This window comes from Mesoplodon densirostris, chromosome 15 (genome assembly GCF_025265405.1).
Source record: "Mesoplodon densirostris isolate mMesDen1 chromosome 15, mMesDen1 primary haplotype, whole genome shotgun sequence".
NCBI classification, from domain to species: Eukaryota; Metazoa; Chordata; class Mammalia; order Artiodactyla; family Ziphiidae; genus Mesoplodon; species Mesoplodon densirostris.
The window spans coordinates 29332572-29355606 of record NC_082675.1 but is presented as its reverse complement, the minus strand read 5'-3'; the positions used below and the strand labels follow the sequence as shown (position 1 = coordinate 29355606).

Below are 23035 nucleotides of genomic sequence, written 5' to 3'. Positions count from 1 at the left end.
CTGGGGAAACGCACGGCCAATTTTCCCCGTACTTCTCACCCCCTTCAGCATGGTGCTCTGTTTGCCCCTCTCTGTGTCCCTCTCCCCTTTTCTCCTCCTGCCCTCTTCTCTCTTTCCTGACTAAAAGGTGGAACTTACTGTTTGTTCTATCAACTAAGTCAATATTTGATTTTTTTTTTTTTTTTTTTTTTTTTTTTTGCGGTATGCGGGCCTCTCACTGTTGTGGCCTCCCCCGTTGCGGAGCACAGGCTCCGGATGCGCAGGCTCAGCGGCCATGGCCCACGGGCCCAGCCGCTCCGCGGCATATGGGATCCTCCCAGACCGGGGCACGAACCCGTATCCCCTGCATCGGCAGGCGGACTCTCAACCACTTGCGCCACCAGGGAGGCCCTCAATATTTGATTTTAAATAAAAGGTGGCTGAGTATATATTTCTCCATCATACACACACACACAAAAACAACTACCTTCCAAATCACATAATCACTTACATCAATTTCTATTTTGCTTAATGTACCCTTAATTTTTTAGAGCCCAGTGGTCTCAAGCAAGCAAGCAAGGTTGCCTTCTACAACACGGGACGGAGATGTGCGTTTATGGGGTACCAACCACACATGCCGAGCACCTGCTCTGTACGGGGCGCCAAGAGAGAAAGAAGACTTTCCATATCCCCCCACAATATGCCCAGCGACCCTGCGGGGCTGCAATTACAGCCCACGTCTCCCTGCGGCAGAGCCGAAATGGAGCCCACCTGCCCGACCTCAGACTCCCTGCGGCACTGACCTTTCTTAGTGGTGAGTTATGTGCCCCAATGTCCCCAAGGAGAAGACACAGCAGAAGTCACAGAGAAGGGGGCAGAGAACACTACAGTTCTCCTGCGGGGGGTGCAGATGGAATGGCAGGGGGAGGCATGCTGGGCAGAGCCAGTGGGAAAGCACCACCCATTCCCCTCCAGCCCCCCGGCTGGGTGCCATCCTGAAGCTCCCGGGACACCTCTACCTGGATGGGCTCCAGCCTGCAGTCCCCGCAAAGGCCTTCCTCTTAGAGGGAGGGACATCAGGGCTAAGAAAAGACAGCAGGAAGTGTGTCCAAATGTTATTAATTAATTAATGGTGTTTGGGGGTTGGATGTTGCCTTTTGTTAGTTTTCAGTCTTTTCCAACTTTTCTGAAGCTTGTCTATTACTCTCCTTTTTAAAAATTGTGGTAAAAAGCACATCACCTGAAATGTACCATTGTGGCTGTTTTTAAGTGTTCAGTTCAGTGGTGTTCACTTCATCCACATTGCTGGGTACAGATCTCCAGGACTTCATATCTTGCAAAACTCATCCTTTAGTTTTTTGGGTTTTTTTAAAATTTACTTATTTATTTATTTGGCTGTGTTGGGTCTTCGTTGCTGCGTGCGGGCTTTCTCTAGTTGCGGCGAGTCGGGGTTACTCTTTGTTGCGATGCGCAGGCTCTAGGCACGCAGGCTTCAGTAGTTGTGGCTCATGGGCTTAGTTGCTCCGCGGCATGTGGGATCTTCCAGGACCAGGGCTCGAACCCGTGTCCCCTGCATTGTCAGGTGGATTCTTAACCGCTGTGCCACCAGGGAAGCCCCATCTTTAGTTTTTAATGGAAAAATAATATAAAGACTATTTTAAAAAATATTACCTGCCCAAGGCCAGTCCTGAAAGCTGCTGGGCCTCAGCTGGTTTAAAAAACCCTGGTGAAGGCATGTCTCCTCACCTCCCTTGCCCCAGCCCCTGATGGGAACCCTCCAGAGCTGGTCTCAGTTGGCGGCCCCCGGACCCCCACCCCATCCAGCGCTGTGTCCCCTCCACCCTCCTCACTGATGGCTGCTGCCTCCGCCCCAGCCCCGCACACCCTGCCTGTGTGTCTGAGATAAGGAGCTGGGGCGTGGGGAAGCTCTGGACACCTGGCTGCAGAGCCCTTGACCCCCACGTGCTGCAGAGGGAGAAACGGGCTCCGTGGTCACACAGCTTGTCAGGGGGTCACGGGGGACCAGATCCCATGGTTCTGTCACCCTGTTCAGAGCCCATCCTTTTACAAGAAGCTGAAGACGGTTACACTGGGCCGGGGATCAGAGAAGGTGGTCAGGATGGAGCTGACACCATGTTTTGGAAAATAAGGAATGCAGAGGGTGAGGCTTGGCTGCTGAAAGCCATTGGGTTAGTTACGGGTGAGACATTGTTCCTCTTTGCTACAGAACGTGGTAACAATTCCGTTCTCATCCGATCACATCTGTTATAAATTTGATTTTCTAGACAGCTTTATACATGAATTTCTTCTTCAGTGTGCACTTCCTGGATACATGCTCACTACTTCCTTAAAAACAGATGACTCAGGACTATCAGATTGCACTTTAGGTGAGCTGGGTTTTGTCTGATGTAACTTAGGATGGGTGTTGATCAGTCGTAGGATGTGAGAGCTGGCAGGGAATTTAAAGACCGTCTGGTCCTACTCACTCACCTGCAAATGAGGAGACTGACTTGTCTGAATCTAGAGCTTCCAGGAGGCAGGGTTGAGCATCTCGTCAGAGTTTCAATTCACTTCCTGCGCGTGCGTAGAACAAAACAGGCTGCAGTCACCCTCTGTGCGGCCTTCCTCTGGCCCTCCAGGGGTTTACCATCACACATCCCACCCTGTCTGGACTCTTGTCTAGAAAAGGCACAGAAAACGGAGTTGTACTTTTATTCCCAACCCCTGCACAAGATCGGCCGAGGTGGGGTGTGTGTGTGTGTGTGGGGTGCCGGTCACCTGTTCACCACCGTCCGGATGAACCCAACACAGAGGCAGGTGGGGCGGGCAGAGCTGCAAGCGAGAGCCCGGCCTCCTTTGATGTCCAGTTGTCCTACTAGTTGGGCAGCCTGGCTGTTGACTGCATCCCAGCCAGCACGGTGCCGGCACGGGACAGACACACAGCTCACGCTGGTGGGTTGGGTTGGACCCGAAGGAGCTGTGTCCCCAGCTGCCTGGTAACCATCATGGAAGGAATAGGGATTCACATGCCATCCCCACACACACTTGGCTCCTGTGGACCAAGGGAACCTGCCCTGGTTTTGAAGACCTCCAGCCTTTGGAAGCCCTTCGGGGACATCCTCCTTGTCCCTGGGAGCTGCCATCCTGGTCTCCGGCCACTCCACACTCCTCTGACCCTCTCTGTTCCCAGTCAGGGAGCAAAGCCTGTCACCACGCCATCACCTAGAGAGCCCTGGGACTGTTGCCGGCTGGCTGTGCCTCCCACTGGCCGGCTAAATCCTTTAGTTGAGTCTCCACCACCACAATTTTATTTGCAGTTTCCAAACCGACGGGAGAGTTGAAAGAACAATCCCGAAGCAAAATGCACACCCACACCTTGTCTGGGCTGGGCTTTGTGAACACTCAGCCACGTTTCTTCCCCTCTGAGCACACACGCCCACCCTTCCTATGAAGCACGTGAAAGCAGGCTGCCTGTACCCCCGACATCTCATTATCACACTTAAAATAACATCGGTTAGACATGATCCACGCTCCACACCTGTTCTCCAAAGGCCTGTTGGAGATGAAAACAACCGCAGCACTTGGATCCCATCAGGACCGCTGTCTCTCCCTCGCGGTTCTTTCCCCTCCCTTCATCTTTTTAAAATCCTGAACAATCTTTGTGGTTTTATTCTGAACTCTCTTCGAGTTTCCCAGATCTTCTGTAATCAGATTTACACAGAAATAATAGGCCCTGCACCCCGTGACTTGCTCATCCAGCAAGGCAGCCCCTCGGAGGCCCCCACTCTGGCCACCTTCCCCGTTGGGAAAGGGAGGCTCTTCATCATAAAGTAAAACTGGAGGTGGTTGCTGCTGTTTGAGATGCTGAGCCTGGAAAGGCTGGTCTCATTTTTCAATGGAATAACTGAAATCCATGAGGCAGAGGGCAGCTCATCAGGCAGAGGGCCGAATGGTCTAACCCGCACACCACCCCAAGCATTAGGTGCTCTGTGACCCTGTGTTACAGGGTCTGGGTCTCTGGCCCGGCCGTGATCACGTGAGGCATGCAGTCAGGCCCTGACCTCCGGGGGCCTCGCACTGGGCAGGGCCGCAGCCCCTGGGCCTCTGGAATAAGTGTTCCTCTCACATCCACTTGGCCTGTGAGCCTGGTGTTCTGGTTGGTCAAATATTTGTTTAAATACTATATATGAAATATGACTTTTCCAAAGAATTAGAACCCAAGAAAATTTACTTTCCTAGACAGCATGACGGGGGCCAGTATATAATAGGTCTGCAGGCTCCACTTGTAACCAGGACCCTCACGTGGACCCACCAGCCACATTCAGGCTCCACGGACATGGGCCCAGGGCCCACTCACTAGATGAGCAGGACCTGAGCTCCCCTTTGCAGAACTTCCAGGGAGGGAGCTTTGACAGCTTCAAAATGACTTTGTTGAAGGTGCAGATGGCGAAAAAGCCCAAGAGTCAGCTCAGAGCCTCGGCACTCAGCACTCGGTGGCCCTTTCCTGCTTGTCCCAGGAATCCAGACCCCCCCCCACCCCGCCCCCGCTCCACGGAACCGCCCAGCCTCCACTCCCGGTCCCAGCACCTGCCCCTGCCTGACAGAGCATGGGTAGACAGCCACATCACATCAAGAGTCACATCACATAGAAGCACAATGGTCCCATGTCATTACACTTGCCAAAACCTAGGGTTTTAGCTGCAAATAAGGCCACAGGTGGCTATCACCAGCCTGGTCCCAGAGCTTGACCTGGTCCCTTGGGGTCTTTCTCCAGGGGCTCCTCAGGATTTGGAGAGGACAGGATGGAACCTACCTCCCCATCACCATGACTTTCAGACACAGGCAGGGAGCAGTGAGACCTGTCCCCGGGGTTGGGGGGCTTTTTCCCACCTATATCCAGACCTGGGCAGTGGCCCCAGGTCCTTACCCCGCGTGGTGACCATGGAGGAAACAGGGCAGGGCAAGGGGCTGTGGGAGGTGGAAAGCGAGCAGACAAGAGGTGAGGACCCAGAACTCTGTCCAGATGGGGCCCTGGGTGGCGCCCCTCCCACTTGGGGCCACTGAGACCTCAGGACTCCCTGCCCAGACATCCCTGAGCTTGCTTCAGGGCCCCCAACTCCCACTAGTGACTGTGAAATGGAAGGTGGCCCAGGGATGGCCATAGTGGGGGGGGAGAAGAGATGGACCAAGGGTTGGTGTGCACAGGAGATGCTTCCCTCGTGGGACGCAGGAATGGTTTCCGCAAGCCTGATTTGTAGCTGCTGTGTCTTTAGCCTGCCTGTGCCCTTGCTTGGGCCCCATCCGTGTTAGGGGCAGGGGACCCTTTCACTCCCACCTGCCTCCGCGGCAGTGACACCTAAACTTGGAGGGGTGGCGTGCAGATTCTGTACAAAAGCGTCTAGCAGTGAGCCTTCGTCACCTCCCCCTCCCCCCTCATGGTGCAGGGGTCAGGCTGTGCCGCTGGTCAGCAGGGAGAGTCCATCAGAAACTCCAGTAAATCAGCCTCCCCCCCCATCAAATCCAGGTGTCCCTGAGGCCATGCTGACACCTATTCTCTGGCTCCAGTGAACACCTTGGACTCAAATTCCACCCAAGGACTTGCTTTGGTGAGGTGGCCATTTCAACAAAGCACTGAAGCTGCCGACGTGGGCACTTCTTTTTACTCAGGGGCTTGATTCCGCAGGGACTGAGTGACCAGGCTCTTCCAGGAACCACAGGCCCTCCCTCCACTCCCTGCACCAGACTCAGCACCAGCACACAGATAAAGGGAGCATTTCTTTGGAGTCAATAATTAAACTGAGCGACGGCAACACGCAGGCTAAGCAAGGGTGCTGGGTTGTCTCGGGTCCTGACTGGGAGCCTGGGCAGGGCTGTGCCCCCTAACCTGCTTCCCCAGGTGCCCTGTGTGTAAGGAGAGGTATGGGAACCTACAGGAAGGCAGAGAAGCAGCATTGCAGGGGAGGGTGAGGGGGACAGGGCAGGGATCTTAAGGTTAAAGAAACTGACCCCTGAAATTGGGAACGTTTGAAAAACTCCAGAAGAAAACATTTTAAGTTCTCCACTTCTTTCAAACCACACACACACACACACGCACGCACGCACGCACGCACGCACGCACGCGCGCGCGCGCGCATTAGGATTTCCCCAGTTTTCACGCATCTAAAAGGAAACTGGTGGTGCCAATGACAGAAGGGTTGCTTCCTCATCATGGGGCATTTCCACTTGGCGTGGGGTGGGGTGGGGCACAGCCCCCAGTTTCCACACTCTCCTCACCTGAAGTGTTCACGGGGAAACTCACACACACTCAGACTGAAGGTGCCAGGGCCTCAGATCCCCCAGGACAACCCTTTCCTTTTACAGACGCACAAACCCAAGCCCAGAGGATCTGAGGTAGCACGGAGCTAGTTGGAAACGGAGTCGGGACTGAAATCCAAGTCACCCTGACTCACTGCAAAGTGGTCATTCCTTTCCACCATAGAGGACTGCTTGGAAGGGCGACCACCACACCTGAGAGCCTAATTCACGCCCAGAAGTGACCTCGACTCTCACCTGGCACACAGGAGGCATTTGTGGCACAGAAATACCTGTGAGCCGCCTGGTCAGCTGGGCTGCCCACAGGAGTGGCCTGGAGAATCCTGGGTGTCAGGTGGAGCCGTGCCCTTGGGAGGCTGGCAGCGGGGGCCCAGGCTGCTGGGGTGACAGCCCCTGGGGGTTGAGGACCACGGAGAAGGTAGGGTGGGGGACCCAGAACCCTGATGCCAGCAGCTAAGGAGTAAAGACTGTTTACCTGCTGGAGGGGCTGTGGGCAAACACTGGGGAAGGGGAGGGCGGGGGTTCAGAAAGGTCGGGCTGCACCTTGTAAAAGGAACAGGAAACCAAGCTTTGCACAGCAGAACTGTCTCCTGGGCCGGGGGAGGGCTTACCTCATTCCACAGGGAACCCCCGACTTTCCGTGGCCCCAGCGGAGAGAGAAGACACACGAGCTCCATAAGATTGAAGTTTCCTCCCTCCTCCAGCTTCGCACTTATTCACACGCAGGAGGTCCGCGTCCACACCCCCTCCCAACAGCAAGGGAGGCCCCGACCCAGCGATGGGGAAAGTGAGGGAACCAGGCGGAGAACCCAGACCCCTGCCCCTTCCGGGGCCGACAAAGAGCCTTTCCTCCCAGATTCCGGATAGAGAGGCTGCGTAAACCGTGCAGGGCGGGTGTGTGTGTGTGTGTGTGTGTGTTCATTTTCAGGTCCAGCCATGTGTTCACTTTAATCAAACTCCATCACAAACTGTTCCAAGTGCTCAGAACCGAAGGGCACCTGTATTTCGAGACGGAGATACAGCAGGGCGGAGACGTAAGAACCCGTGCCGGAGCCTGAGTCGGGGGGCGGGGGTCAGAGTCGCCCCGAAAAACTCCACTCCCGTGTCCCACAGCCCTCTACACGCTGGGTTTGAACCCGTCGCGGGCGGGGACAATGAGCACCCCTAGGCCCGCGGTCCGGAAACCCGCGAGGGGTCTCCGGTTTCCCTCCGCGAGGGGCAGCAAAGGGGTGGGGGGCGAGCTTGTCCTTCCCGTCCGCCGCCCGCCCGCTGCGTCTCCGCCCCGACCCACTCGGGTGGGCGCCCCAAGGACCGGCTCTTTCCCGGCCCGGCCCCCCAGCAGGGGTCCCTCCACTGTCCCTGGTCTGTTCTCCCTTCTGGGACCGCGGAGGGTCGAGGCGGCCCGGGAAGAACGGCCCCTGGGTGGGGAGTCCAGGGCGCGCAGGCTGCGGGAAGGAGCGGAGGGAGGCGCACCGACCGCTGGGGGCCCGGGGTGGGGGCAGGGGGAAGCCGCAAGGACCGCGGGGGCGAGGGGGCGAGGGGGCGAGGGGGTGAGAGGCGGGAGCTGGGAAGACCCGGCCTGGCCCGGGGAGATGGGGGAGGGCGCACGGGGGGCGGGGGCGGAAGGGGAGCGGCCGGGGGGGGCGGCGGGCCCGGCCATTGGCCAGGGCGGCTGGGGGAGGGTCGGGGAGGGGCGGCTGGCGCCGAGTCGAGGGCGCCGAGCGGCTGGGCCCGCAGTCGCCGCGCTGTCCGAGCAGCGAGCGCCGAGCTCGCGCCATGAGGGAGATCGTGCACATCCAAGCGGGCCAGTGCGGGAACCAGATCGGCACCAAGGTGGGCGCGGGCCGGGCCGGGCTCCCTGCGGGTGGGCGGCCCGCCCCTCCCTAATCCCTCGGGCCGGGGCAGCACGGGAGGACCGGCGCGGCCGAGGGGGACGTCACAGCGGGACCCGGCCCCGCTCCCCGTCCCCGCGGCCCCGGAGCTACCGCTGGCAGCTCAGGCGCGCCTGGAATTCTGAGGCCGCTCCCCGCGCGCCGGCCCTAGGGGAGCCGCGGGTGCCAGGGCCCCGGGCTGACCGTCTGTCCTCCGCCCCGCCCTTTGCAAGTTTTGGGAAGTGATCAGCGACGAACATGGCATCGACCCTGCTGGAGGCTACGTGGGTGACTCGACGCTCCAACTGGAGAGGATCAACGTCTACTACAATGAGTCATCGTGTGAGTGGCGCGGCGCGACCCCGCCCTTCCCCCCATCCCCGGCCATCCCTCTCTGGGACCCCGGCATCGCCCTGTGGGACCCCGGCCATGCTCCCCCTCCTCAACCCGCGGGGCCGCCCGGCGCGTGGGTGGTTCACTCTGTGGGTGGTTCTGGAAAAATCCTCCCAGATGTAGCCGGACGCCCGGCTCCTCCCTCTCTCCCGCTGGGGCGGGAAATCCGACGTCGGTTGAGTTCAAACAGCATCTCGTCCTCCCCGGCGGGTCCGAGCTCTTGAAGCGGACCCGTTGCTGCTGTGAAATCAGCTTAATGGGTCATGTCCGGCTCTTATTAAAATTTATTTTATCTTCTAAAATTTTATTTCTTAATGAAGGTTTTTGGTTAAAACTTTGAAAAACACTACCTCAAATGATTTTTCTGGCCCTTTGCAGACCTCCAAAAAGACTTTACATCCCCTGGAAGCTGCAACTGCAGACAGAGAGGGTCGTTGTCTGGTGGAGTTTAGTAAAAATTCCAGGTTGTGGTTTATCCAAGTTTGAGAATAGTATCACCCGTGTCCTGGGTAGCTACATCTATATGGTGGTTACATTATACTTTATTTTTGTAACAATGTTTATTATAAAAGTGATACATGCCCTTCGCAAGACAACACAAAACTAAGACATTGAAAGAACACCCAGGCAGTGACAGGAGCTGCCCTTCCATACACGTGTCCCCGGCCCCAGAGATAATCACGCTCTGTCTTTGGAGTTACTGCTGCTTGTCCACATGAGAGCTGGGAAGAACAGGACACATAAATTACTGGATTTTAAAAAGGTCTGGAACAGCAGGACATGGATGGTGAGATTCCTGGATGGAACTGAGAAGAGGGCAATATACATGGCACTTGCTGGTCACCCTCAGGCCTAGCCTGGTGACATTCTTTCTTCAGCCTGGGTGTGTGCGTAGCAGGATGGGTTGTAGAGCAGTTCCCAATGCAGTCCTAGTGACCCCACCCTCATGGGGACAGTTTCTTGTCCAGTTGGTGTGAGTGTGTGCTTACAGATGAAACGGCACACGGCCACACTTGTCCATAAATGAGACAGTCTCCTGGGAAACAGCCGTGGACGCACCTGGAACAGGTGCTCAGACTCGCTCGTGGGTTCACGTGCGTGTGAGAGAGGGAGGTGCCAAAGTGTCCCAGCAGCTCAGCCACTCGCTGCAGCAAGTACGATTTCCGTGGAGCTAAAAAGTAGAACTGCCCATGGGTGAGAACTGGAAAATACAGGCGGCAGGAGGTCGGGAGACCTCGTTTCTCGTCCTGCCTTTTCCAGGAACTTCCTGTGCCCTGTGCCGGGCTGGCTTCCTCATCCGGACAAGTCCACGGTGGACTGTGTTCTCTGGGGCTCCCCTCCCCCAGGGCTGAGATTCTGTGACTCTAAGAAAGCCCGCTCTGTACATCCCAGGCGGCTGTGCTGGTGGGACTTGCTCCTGGGAAGTCCATTGCCTTAGGAACCAGAGATTGACTCTTGTGGGTGGGCTCTGTTCTCTTCCAGCTCAGAAGTATGTGCCCAGGGCCGCCCTGGTGGACTTGGAGCCAGGCACCATGGACAGTGTGCGGTCTGGGCCTTTCGGGCAGCTCTTCCGGCCTGACAACTTCATCTTTGGTAGGTTCCATCTTTCCTGCTTTCTTCTTCCTCTTTTTTATTTTTTAAACATCCAGCTAATTTGGGTGCAAGATTAAAAACATCACGTGGTGTAGAAAAGCTTAGAATGGAAATCAGCAGTCCCCAGCCCCATCATAGGCAGCCTCTTTAAGAAAAGTACCCTCTGGGCTTCCCTGGTGGCGCAGTGGTTGAGAGTCTGCCTGCCGATGCAGGGGACACGGGGTTCGTGCCCCGGTCCGGGAAGATCCCACATGCCGCGGAGCGGCTGGGCCCGTGAGCCATGGCCGCTGAGGCTGCGCGTCCGGAGCCTGTGCTCCACAGCGGGAGAGGCCACAACAGAGAGAGGCCTGCGTACCGAAAAAAAAAAAAAAAAGAAAAAAGAAAAGTACCCTCCTGGGGAAAAGTAACCTTTGATTCTCTAAATGAAATGCTTATTGGTGATAGTTCTTGATTTTGAAAATTTTTAGACATTAACTTCTTTTTCCCTCTCATAAATGACTATCCTAATATGATAATAATAATTTGTCTTTGGTTTTTATGTTGCTCATCTTTTAACTTCAGTGTGTTTATATTTCTTCTTCCATCATCTATAGACAGTTGTTCTGCTTTCTTTCCGAAGGTTGGTGCCATATGAATTTATTAGTTTTATTGGATTTGGGCAAATCTTCCTTCCTCCTTCCTCCACCCAGAAAATGATGGCAGTGCCTGTTCCTCTGCAAACTCCTAAAGAAAATTATATAAAATTAAACGAAGTGGCACTGTTAGTGTGACCAGCCTCTTTCACCTTGGAGCCATGGTTTTGGGAGTCAAGGCTACTTCAAAGTGTACAAGAGGAGGCAGAATCTTGGAAGATTTTATTGGTACATGAATTGATTCCCTTGTATTAGAATCAGGCAGTGACCTGTTATAAAGGTACAGCGAGGTACCTTCAGCGAGGCACATGTTCACAAAGTTTATGAGTCCTCTTGGTATCATCCCCTTCCCCATCACAATGACAACCTACACAAGCAATGGGACAGGCGAAGCTTCTGATAATTTGTTCAAGGGTTTTTGTCACCTTTGATATTTCAAGTAGACCAGGGCGAAGGTCTCTGGTGCCCCTTTTATTACATCAAAAGATCTAAATTACCAGTATTTTTAGAGTCTACAAATGGGGACATTTATATTCTTTACCTCTTGCTGAACTAGACTTTTCATAATTGTTCTCAAGGAAAGATGCTTCAAGATCCTACCATCCAATATGGTAGCCACTAGCTACATGTGGCTATTTAAATTTAATTAAAGTTAAATAAAATCAGTCTACTTCCTCAGTTGTACTCGACATACCCAGTGCTCAATAGCCAAGTGTGGCTAGTGGCTACCATATTGGACAGTGCAAAGATACAACAGTCCCATCACTGCAGAAAGTTGTATCAGACAGCAGTGCTCACAGCCTTAGTAGAGATATTCTACCAAATTAGGGGAACGAAGATGGTACTGATGTGAAATAGCTTTAATAGAAAATTTTAAAAGTTGACACTATTTTTAACTAAGAAAATAACATGTTTGCCATGGGGCATGGAGAGGACCCAGAATGTCTGAACGCACTGTGGTGTGCTGTTAGGCTCAACAATTGTTTTTAAGTCATTCTCCAGTTAATAAAAGAGGCCAAGTTGCCTGTGAGTGGAGATGGTTCACCCCCATTGCCTTCAGAGTTGGTGAATTTAAAAAAGTGTCATTCCATTTTCAGATATAGTTTGAAGTAGTTTAAAAAAAAACACTGACTTGAAGTTAAGTGTAATTTTAAAAGTAGAAGTTCTCTGTATTTGAGTTTTAAACATGAATATGCTTTAGAAAACCCCAGCTTTTTCTTAACAAACTGCTCGTTGCATAGCAGTCATGCCTATTAGTGGGAGAGAGTTTTGTGGGACAAAGCGAAGCACCAGGAAGGTTGACCTTAGGCCTCTCTGTACGTGTAACTTTCTCTTCCAGATTCAGGGCTGGAGGGGAGTCCGGGAGCACGTAGCCCTAAGCTTTACCCCACACCCCGTGTGAGCTGGAGGTGAACCAGGGGTGGGCTCTGAGGCCCCTGGGATCTGTTGCAGTTTCGTGTTCTACAATCTGGAGCCACTGGTTAATGTCCCAACCTCTATTGCAGAAGATGTTCAACTCCTGACCCCCAAATATTTAACTGGGAACGTCTGTTGCTATGAGACAGTGGCAAAATATTTTCAGAAGCCTCCAGCTTCCTTCTTTTGTTGATGGCCGAGAAAACCTCATGGCTGATCATGCTGTAAACACCGAGGAAGCCAAGTGGATGGAGTGAGCTGGAGGGAGGGGAGGGTCAAGGCCAAGGGGCTTCACTGGCTGTGGCTGCCTGTCGCGGGTGTCCCCACTGCCCTCCGGTCATTGGTTTCCACGCTGTTTGGTGAAATCATTCTTAGGCCCTCGGGGCAGCTGAAGGTGCATCTGCTCTTCACCAAGCTCCAGGCTGGAGGCTGGCCTGGCGCGTTCTGGCTTGGTGGGGAGGTGCGAGAGTCGTGGGGGCCTAGGAAGGATGTGATGGTTTTCCAGCCTCATACGAGAAGGCAGCCAGCCAGGTTTCACCGTACAGGGAGTCTGTGTTCCTGAGCGAGAATGCAGTTACCTCCTGGGGGGGAAACGCCCCAAGGGCTGTGGCAGGACTCAAGGCTGCCCCTCTGGAGTCTGTCCATCTCTGCCCCCGGCTTGACGGCCTCGGTGATGTCACCAGTCCTCTGCTCATAGATATTTAGCTCTTGACCTTTTCACTATTACAAACTACTCCCTGGTGAGTCTCTGTCCCCATGTCATTCTGCACGTTTTGGGTAGACTCGCTGAGTCAATGGGACCAACTTTGATCCTTGTCGCTGACTTGCCCCCTGTGGAGGCCCATCCTCCTCATGCCCCCAGTGGCTCCAGCGTGTGTGGGAGGGCCTTGCCCCAGACCCCCGTCAGCACAGTGTTACCAAGCTTTTGAGCTGTGTCAGCTTCATGGAGGGTAATCGAATCTCCTTATTTAGTTTGCATTTCCCTCATGAGGAGTATACCATGGGTTTGTTACTTGCACTTCCCTCCCTGCGATCTGTGCTCATATCTTTGCCATCTTCCTAAAGGCTATCGTTGTCCTTATGGATTTGTAGGACTTGTTTAGATGCTTCCGAAGGGATTCCCTTGGTATAAGATACGAATCACTAATAGTCAGTACATCTTCAACTCACTGAAGAATCACAGAATTTCGGTGGTTCTTCTTTTACAGACTTGCACTTTACACCACAGGGCTTAGCACTGATAAATGCTGTGCAAGATCCAAAGACATTTGAGTTAAGACTCCTTCCCCATGTGTGAGGCCGCCCCCCCGGGGTAACTGCAGAATCCAGGGGTGTCCGCGAACAGGCCCGCCCCCAAGCGCCCAGAGCCTTCCTTCTGCTGTGGTGCTAGGCGGGTCTCCAGGGGCAGCCCCGGCTGTGTCACTGCCACAGCTCAGTTTCCCCCATCGGTGCACAGGGGTGGTGGTGAATTGTTACCACCAGTGGGTGTAGACAGAAATCGAGGGACTGTCTTTGGCTAAGGGGGTCTTTACAGCATGTGCCAGCAGTGCCTAGGCCCCTCTGCTCCTCTTGTTTTCTGAGCCCACCTGATGCAGCGGAATCCCCTGCCTGCTCCACCTGCAGCAGTGGGACCACCGTGGTCTCTTTTGTTCAATATGTAGGGAAAGTTTGATAAGGGGGCCGATGGATTTATTTTTAAATTTTTTATAATGCATGATTCTTTTCAAAACCAAATTTGATATACCCAAACGGAAGAAATACAATGCCTTTAAATAGCCTTCCTTGCTTCCTCAACAGCTGACCGTTTTAGCCGCACCTTACACTGCCTAATTACCAGTTAATGAGAAATGTCAATGCCTTGTCTTCTTAATTTATCTTTAAATCTCTGCATCATTTACTTTGGTTTTACTGCTTTTTGTAATTTACCTTACAGTGTGCTCTAGAATTCAGTTCTCAGTGGTTTCTCTAATATTCCTTAAAATGCATATTAACATTGATTTGAGTTGCAAATTAAAGTCATGTTTTTCTGACAGAAAGTAAGTCCAATCTACAGAATCGCTCTGATAACGAGGGCTGCCTTTGCCAGTTAGGTTACATGGCCAATAGTTTTTACAACCTGAATAAGCTAAATCTGCAATCTGAAAATTTTGACAAAAATATATTTAAAACATTTCGTTAAAAACCATATTTGCAAAGTTATGTTGGAATTAAGATTTCAAATTTTCCAACCCTTTCTAAGTATACTGGACCACACAAAGAGCCTTTCATTGAAAGAGCATTAGGTAAGTCTTGGTGCAAAGCCTTTTGGACCAACAGAAGGAAAGTGTGATTGATGCAAGTCAGGTGTTTCCAATTCTCCTTTCCACAAAATTGAGTTTTGGGCTGAAAGATGATTAAAAATACTTTTTTTTCTTTTTGGCCGTGCCACGTGGCATGTGGGATAGCCAGGGAAGTCCCTAAAAATACTTTCTGATGATAGATCACTATTTGATTTTTGGCATTTAACTCTGAAGATCAAATAATTCAATGACATTGTTAGAATACAATTGATTCTATTTACATATTTATGTGAACAAGACTTCTCAGTATTTATATATGTAAAAACAAAGAAAAAGGAATAAAATGGATGTCAAGTACTTCCCTGGTGGTCCAGTGGTTAAGACTCTGCACTTCCACTGCAGGGGGCACGGGTTCGATCCCTGGTCAGGGAAGATCCCACATGTGGTGTGGTGTGGCCAAAAAAAAAAGAAAAAAAAGGATGCCAAACCTTGTCTCATTCTGGCAATATCTGATGTTCACACTTGGATAAATGAACTAATTGAAAAGAATACAGTTATTGACATTTTAAACACCTTGTGATCATAGGAATTTTTTTAAAAAAATCAATTTCAACTTAGGATTTATTCCTGTTTTTTGTTGTTGTTGTAGTTGTTTTTTGGCCACGCCACGCAGCTTGTGGGATCTTAGTTCCCCGACCAGGGATCAAACCCTGGCTACGGCAGTGAATCTGCCAAGCCCTAACCACTGGACCGCCAGGGAATTCCCTATTCCTGATTTTTACATGGACTCTGTGGGATACATTTAATAGAATGATGTAACATGTTTGTTTTCAAAAGGGAATATTTATAGTACCTTGGAAATGAAAATAGCATTTGCAACTATTTGAATTTGCAACTATTTGAATTTGTGAAGACGTTAGATGTTAGCTTAATGTTGGGGTATGTAGTTTTTAAATATTTTCAGGGCTACAGAGCAGTGGTGTCTGAAGAGCACTGCATTACAGGAAATGTGCAGTGTCCAGAAAAGCAAAAACGAAAATAAGTTCCTCCTGGTCCTCTTTGCCAGATCTTTTTAAGTGCATCCATTCAAACAAACACAGGCCTGTGTATACAGCTTGGAAAAAAATGCTTTGTCTACTGATGAAGCTTCCATTTTATAACGAAGTGAACTGAAAGTTAGGATTTTAAATTGAACAGCCAACCTTTCAGATTAAAAATTTCTTCCATAAAATAGAAATAAGCATGTTGGGGGAAATGCACCGTTGTTTAAAACAAACAAAAAACCCAAAACAGGCTAACGAGAAGGTCTCTTTCTAGTTACTTGAGCTCCTTGGAAAAAATACAAAGCCTTTCACACGTGTTAATCTTACCACGACTGACTGGAAGCAATTTGAGGGCAGGAATGACTTCCTGTGCTGGGTGTTTAATTACAGGTGCAAAATAGTGGGTGCTCAGAAACTTGCAACCGTAATTCTGGATGATGAACGAGAAGCCCCGTTAACGTGAGAGAGTATTACTGTTTCGAAAAGAAAGTATTTGTGCGTAGTACAAAATTCAGAGAGCCCAAAGGAGAGGGGAAAGCAATTTGTTTTTTAATGTATACTTTCTGTTCTCTTTGTCTTTCACCTTGTGGGAGAATTATCTACTTAAAAACAAGAATGGGGGGCTTCCCTGGTGGCGCAGTGGTTGAGAGTCCGCCTGCCGATGCAGGGTACGCGGGTTCGTGCCCCGGTCCGTGAAGATCCCACATGCCATGGAGCGGCTGGGCCCGTGAGCCATGGCCGCTGAGCCTGTGCGTCCAGAGCCTGTGTTCCGCAACGAGAGAGGCCACAACAGTGAGAGGCCCGCGTATCGCAAAAAAAAACAAAAAAACGAAAAAACCAAAAAAACGAAACAATTCCAAGAATGGAATTACCAGGTCAGAACACGCGTACATCTTAAAACTGGCGGATTTTCCTTGTCTGAAGCAGCTGCCTGCCCTCCCGCGCTCCTGCAGTGCTGGGGGACCGGGGCCCACCCCTCACTCTATTATCTAATCGTTTCCTAACACATTTTAAATGTACTAACGGCCCCGCGCAGCTCCCCCAGCCTCATAGCCCTGTTTGAAACATGTCCCCTCTCTTGCTTGACTCCAGGACAGACCGGCGCCGGGAACAACTGGGCCAAAGGCCACTACACGGAGGGCGCCGAGCTGGTGGACTCGGTCCTGGACGTGGTGCGGAAGGAGTGCGAGCACTGCGACTGCCTGCAGGGCTTCCAGCTGACCCACTCATTGGGTGGCGGCACCGGTTCTGGGATGGGCACTCTCCTCATCAGCAAGATCCGCGAGGAGTACCCCGACCGCATCATGAACACCTTCAGCGTGATGCCCTCTCCCAAGGTGTCGGACACGGTGGTGGAGCCCTACAACGCCACCCTCTCCGTGCACCAGCTGGTGGAGAACACGGACGAGACCTACTGCATCGACAACGAGGCCCTGTACGACATCTGCTTCCGCACCCTGAAACTGACCACGCCCACCTACGGGGACCTCAACCACCTGGTGTCGGCCACCATGAGTGGGGTCACCACCTCCCTGCGCTTCCCAGGCCAGCTCAACGCCGACTTGCGCAAGCTGGCCGTGAACATGGTGCCCTTCCCACGCCTGCACTTCTTCATGCCCGGCTTTGCCCCACTCACCGCCCGTGGCAGCCAGCAGTACCGGGCGCTGACGGTGCCCGAGCTCACCCAGCAGATGTTTGATGCCAAGAATATGATGGCGGCCTGTGACCCCCGCCACGGCCGCTACCTGACCGTGGCCGCCGTGTTCCGGGGCCCCATGTCCATGAAGGAGGTGGATGAGCAGATGCTGGCCATCCAGAACAAAAACAGCAGCTACTTCGTGGAGTGGATCCCCAACAACGTGAAGGTAGCCGTGTGCGACATCCCGCCGCGTGGCCTAAAGATGGCCGCCACCTTCATCGGCAACAGCACGGCCATCCAGGAGCTGTTCAAGCGCATCTCGGAGCAGTTCTCGGCCATGTTCCGGCGCAAGGCCTTCCTGCACTGGTTCACGGGTGAGGGCATGGACGAGATGGAGTTCACTGAGGCCGAGAGCAACATGAACGACCTGGTGTCCGAGTACCAGCAGTACCAGGACGCCACGGCTGACGAGGGCGAGGAAGCTTTTGAGGATGACGAGGAGGAGGTCAACGAATAGAGGCGCGGCCCTGCCTTGGACGCCACGGCTCAGAGGTCCTTCCTCCAACCCTGGTGAGTCTCCTGGCCGCCAAGGGGAGCCCTGGTCTGAGTGTGTGGGGACGGGCCCCTCGCAGAGGCAGCGAGACTGTCCTGTCCGTCATCTGGGATGAAGGACATCAGAAGAGCGGGGACTGGCATCCCTACCCAAACATCAGACCAGAGAGGACTTGAAAGAACTCATGGGCCATAAATAAAGGGCTAAATAAATAAACCTCACCTTCTCTTAAGTGTTCAACCATGTCTGGGAATTAGGGGGTTAGAAACGGTGTGTTTCATCCTGTGATGACACCTGGAGCCGCAAGGTGCTGCCTCTTACTGACGTGCAGCTCTGAACTCGGGAACAACCTGGTCACAATAAACCCTAAGTGCCCCTCTGTCTCTCCAGCCTCTGCTTCCCCGACAGCACCCGCCCCTTCCTGGGGTGCAGCCCTGACAGCCCACTCCACGCAGGGAGGGGCTTCTCTTCCGTTGGAGGCTCTCAGGCAGCCCTGAGATTCTTTAATTGGTGGCTATGGAAAGCAGCGCACCCCCAAATAAAAGCCCTTGTCCCCATTTGTACGTCCCCAGCACTTACGCCCCCACGAATCTTTCCTGCGTCCGGCCCTAGGCTAGTCCGCCCAGCCTCCCCTAACAACCTGGCTGAGATTTGGAGGAGCCACAGAAAATGACCCTCAGGCTTCCAGCCAAAGCTGGGGACACACAAGCTCAAGGTTGGTGCGGGGCCAGGTGGCGGCTCTGGGAGCTGCTGTGCTTCCTTCTGGGGGTGCAGGGCCAGCAGGCAGGCCCTGCACAGGGCACAGGATCCCCCGCCCCACCCCACCTCACGGTGTCCGCTCCCTAAGATGCCTTTTAGGCTCAGCCTCCATGGGGTGAGCAGGCTCGCTTCCCAGGTTCTGGCTTCTTCCCCCTGGAGGGCTCTGTGAGCCCAGCTGCTTCAGCCCAGGGAACACGAGCGTGTCACTGCAGGTGGAAGCATTTTAATGCTAGTGCTGGACCCCCTGCCCAGCCTCCCCACCCTTCGTGGGTCCCTGAGGAACTACCGAGCTGAGCCCCTGCCCCACGGTGGCCCTCTGTAATTCTGTGTCCGCTGCGCCTTGGACAAAGTGACCCACAAAACATGCAACATGGCTTGAACCGAGGTGAGATCCTGTTTTTGCAAAAATTAACCATTTTGTGAGACTACGGTGAAAATCTCTCACCGCCCCCATCTATGCTGGACCCTCACTAGGTCTGATGGGTCTTGGAGGAGAGACGGGTGCCCTGAGCGCCTGCTGGAGGCCAAACCTGAGTCAGGCCCCGACACACTCATGTTCCGCGGGTGTAGAGAGGAGCCGCAGAGACTGCGGCGGCCACTCCGGGCCCCACTGGCCGCCAGCCATGCAGGACCTCATACAGCAGTGCAGGGGATATGTGGGTCACCACCCGAGCGCCATCAGGCCTGACTCACGACTGGCACCACCCAAGAGGCTCAGCAGGGGTGGCGCACGCTGGCCTCCTCACCTAACAGCCTGACTCAACAAGCGCCCAGAGCATCCCGTAAGGAAGGGCAGGGAGGCTGTGAGCAGCCCCAGCTCCCGGGATGCTGTGATGCTGTTAGTGCTTCTGTGGCCTGGCGAGCTGGAGTATGGAAGAGCGGTCCCAGGATGGGCAGGGGGGCAGGGGCCACCTGGGCCACCTGCCACCCCATCGGTCCAGTGCTCCTCCAGGACGCCAGCCGGTTCTGTGCCTGAAGTCTGACAAGTCACGTCCCACAACACATCTGCGTCAAGAACACACAAGTAAGTTGGAGTAACGCTGAAGGAGACAGCTAAGAAGTATTAAAAATGCAGAAATATGTGGTGCCTCCAAGTCCAAATAATGGCATTTGAAGACCTACATCTTCTTTGGGCCACCTTCTGGTGAGTTCTGACCTAGGTCTGCGGCACTGTGGACTCTGGCTTTTCTGGAACCACAATAGCACATCACTCCCTTCTAACAGCAACAGTGACCTTGCGGAAGGCGCAAGGCTTCCCAGCCCAGTGGCAGTGCCCTGCAGTCCAGCCTGCCAGCCCGCAGTCCAGCAGTGGTTATACATCCGCTGCAGACCCACACGTGGGACCAAGGCCCAGTCGTGGTCGGCCGAGTGAGGATGTGCTATCACGGGCTCACTGACTCACTCGGGCCAACACACTTCACACCCTGAGTTCATCCTCCGGGATGAACAAACCTAGACTTCCTGAGCATCTCGTGGGAGCTGAAGAGAACCGCAAACCTGAGACCCTAAACAGTGACGTCATTCAATTCCTTCCCGTTACGTTTTCTGAGAAGAAGTAGCCCAAGCATAATCAGCGACACTGTATGTTCAGGAGGAAAAAAGTGCAGTGTTTACACTTTATTTTTGACATAAAGAAGCCGTATTTACACAATACATTCATATTTTTAAGTATGTTACAGCTCTCTGTAGAAAACCATTCCATCACAAAACAGCAACTTGTGACCCGGATTCCATCTTTAAAATAGTAAATCAAATGAAAATATTCCTAATTTCATAGCCCATCACAGAGGGAGACTCTGAAGGGAGGTGGGAGTGAAGAGCAGGTGACAGCGAGAGGACCCCCACCTGACGGGGACAGAGACCGGGAGAGCCCGAGGCTGGGGCACGTGCCCTCCCCCGCAACCTGGGTGACTTCCGAGGCCGCGGACGAAGCACCCCACTTCCCACTGTGTCATCAGGCCGAGCGCAGCTCTGAAGGCACAGCTCTGGCTACGCGGGGCCAGCGCCCTGGACCTGGCTGGCGGCCTTCTCGCCCGAGGGCTCCTCTGAGCCCTCCCGTTCCCTGTTCCAGTCCTTTAGGCCCTCAGGCAGCGAGGTGTCCTCGTCCAGGCTGCCGGTGCCTTCCACAAATTCCTCATACGTAGACTTTTCTGCAAACGGTCTGGGGCCCAGGAGTTGCACCATGTCGTTCTTGTCTAACACTTCTTTCTCCAGCAGGAGCAGAGCAACCTGCAATGTGAGCACCTGTGGTTAGACAGTCACCCAGCAACGTCTCTCCAATTTCATTACCTCCTATTTATAGTCAACCCCCTTCCAAAAAACAGTTTAGGACCACTGAAAAGAGATATCCACGGTCATGTCACTTTAGAATAAGATGTGCAGTGTCCCCATGAAGGGCGTGGCTGCACAGTGTGGTACATCCACGTGGCCTGTGACTGTGCCCTGGACTTAGTGGGGGAGCTCTGTCCCTGACGCCGCAGAAGGACATCCTCGGGGAGGAGAGCCAGACGCAGTGTCCCTGGGCCCCACCTGCTTCCAAAGAGGGGAGGAGCTCCCTCTGGCTTACGGAGCAGAAAGAAACCCTGGCAGGAAGTGTGAAGAAGTGATGCAAGTGACTGGAGGTGGGGGTGGGGGAAAGGGTGGAAACAGGGAAATTTTAAAAGGTGGTTGACAAAAATAAAGACAAATGAGGCAGAGACACAATATGAAGCAGGAGATTAACGTGAAAATATGCATCTCGAAGTTCTGGTCTCTGTGTGGCTGAACCACAAGACTGACATGACACACAGCCACAGAAAAAGGGACCCCTGCCAACTACGAGTGGGGAGGTGAGGGACGGTGTCAGGAGGACAGGAAACAGGGTCACGTTAGACCCGCTCACGGTTACCACTGCCTTTCTACTTCTGCTGCCACCACGGCACCATCTCAGGAGGTTAAAACACACCCACGGCTGCTTCTGCACTGGCCTCTGACTGTCCCCCTGGAGATGGCACCCTGCTGCCACTCTACTTTTTTTAAGTTTTTTAAAGTTTTTTTAAGTTTTAAGTTTTGGTATCGTTTTTCTTTAAAGATTTATTTTTATTTATTTATTTTGGCTGCGCCGGGTCTTAGTTGTAATGTGCGGACTCTTAGTTGCGGCATGTGAGATCTAGTTCCCCTATCAGGGATCAAACCTAGGCCCCCTGCGTTGGGAGCGCAGAGTCTTAACCACTGGACCACCAGGGAAGTCCCTGCCGCTCTCTCCTTTAAATGATGAGTTTTTAAGCATTTCCACTCCAGATTCTTTCAGTACTCCTGACTATAAAACACAGGGGCCGGATGAGATCTCCATGAAGGGCGCCTCTAGCTCCAGAGCTGTGTTTCCCACAGAGATCTGGAGTACCCAGACACCTCTGCACCCCCTCCTCGCTCACTAGGGCCCCACACAGCGAGTCCTCCTCTCCTCCCCATGGTCACTGTAGCCTGATGAGCCATCAGGGTGGGTGTCAGCCTTCTCTGCCCTCTGCCCTCTCCCCTCGGAGCCCCTGCTGCAGGCCCCTCCCAACTACCCCACGCTCTGTGAAAAGGCACCTCGGGGTCTGCCTGGCACAACTCACAGTGGGCTTCTCTGAAGATCTGCCTATCGGACAGCATCATCTTAGAATAGCTTTTTTCTCTATCAGTTCTTTATAGAAGACTTTTCACCTGTGCTTTTATCATGAGAGTGTGGAATATTTAAAAAACAGAAGATTCTCTCTTTGGTTGCACGGATTCTGAATAATTAAGAGTTTACTGGATGCAAGAAATCGACTGAATTAGAAAGGCTCCCTCCCTTTTGAAAGTGCTGTCAAATGAGGCACGACAATGGGCGATACAAAGAATGTTTGTTCGTGGAAGGTCATAATTAAGCAAAGGTCCTACATATCTAGTTTGGCTAATTCTTTCATTTGCTGTTCCACTACCTCTTTACTCTGGAGGTGAAGAGCAGTGGTCAGTCCCAGTCAGGCCACTGGGCTCTGCATGTGGAAGCACTTGGTGGGTGAGTGCTTGGTGGGTGAGTGCAGGTTCAACTGTGTGTCTGGTGTTGTGAACAGACTTCGTTAATCCCGCACTCACATTCCTAAGAACCAGGAGCCGGGATCATGCCCGCTGCTGCTCTTCCCACATCCCCCCAGCCCCACAGAGACAGCAGACACAGCATCAGGATGGAGGAAGGAGCCTGGGATTAACAGGCACAGGGGACGTTGGCGTCTACAAACCAACCAACCAGTCAAGCCATCAGTCTCAACTCTTTCTGCAAAACCGTGCAGAGAATCATTGGTGCAGCCGGCACTCACCTTCTCCACATCTGCTTTCTTTTCTGTGAGAAGAGCGACTGTCCTCTTGTAAGCATCGTTGATAAGTATTCGTACTTCGTCATCTATTAGTCTGGCCGTGGCTTCGCTGTAAGGCTTTTCCAACACCATGTCCCCCTGACGGGGGAGGTCAAAGGAGATTTGCCCGACCTTTTCATTCATGCCGAACTGAACAATCTGAAAAAGAATGCGTGACTAGTGGTGGGCATCCATTTCTGCTCACAGGTTTTTA

At 53.0% G+C, this 23035-nt stretch overlaps 2 protein-coding genes and 1 long non-coding RNA gene across 4 annotated transcripts in view; 1 reads left to right on the top strand and 2 right to left on the bottom strand.

The window, feature by feature from the left end:
* Positions 1 to 454: 454 nt before the first annotated feature.
* On the bottom strand, positions 455 to 7520 carry LOC132502658 (uncharacterized). The gene is made up of 3 exons (XR_009534513.1): positions 6903 to 7520; positions 2470 to 2658; positions 455 to 1599 (listed from the first exon to the last, which is right to left on the bottom strand). It is a non-coding gene; the product is annotated as an uncharacterized LOC132502658 (long non-coding RNA).
* A 487-nt stretch (positions 7521 to 8007) lies between these two features.
* On the top strand, positions 8008 to 17926 carry TUBB6 (tubulin beta 6 class V). The gene is made up of 4 exons (XM_060119445.1): positions 8008 to 8124; positions 8396 to 8504; positions 10038 to 10148; positions 16611 to 17926. The coding sequence occupies exons 1-4, from the start codon at positions 8068 to 8070 to the stop codon at positions 17672 to 17674; spliced, it is 1341 nt and encodes a 446-aa protein (XP_059975428.1). The 5' UTR covers positions 8008 to 8067; the 3' UTR covers positions 17675 to 17926.
* Positions 17927 to 20055: 2129 nt separating this feature from the next.
* AFG3L2 (AFG3 like matrix AAA peptidase subunit 2) overlaps positions 20056 to 23035 on the bottom strand; it is a 28546-nt gene continuing 25566 nt past the window's right edge. For both annotated transcript variants that reach the window (XM_060118728.1, XM_060118727.1), the window contains exons 16-17: positions 22786 to 22980; positions 20056 to 20698 (exon numbers count right to left, since the gene is read on the bottom strand). In XM_060118728.1, coding sequence (XP_059974711.1) covers positions 20459 to 20698; positions 22786 to 22980 — 435 coding nt within the window. In that variant the 3' untranslated portion in view covers positions 20056 to 20458. The remainder of the gene's footprint in view (positions 20699 to 22785; positions 22981 to 23035) is intronic.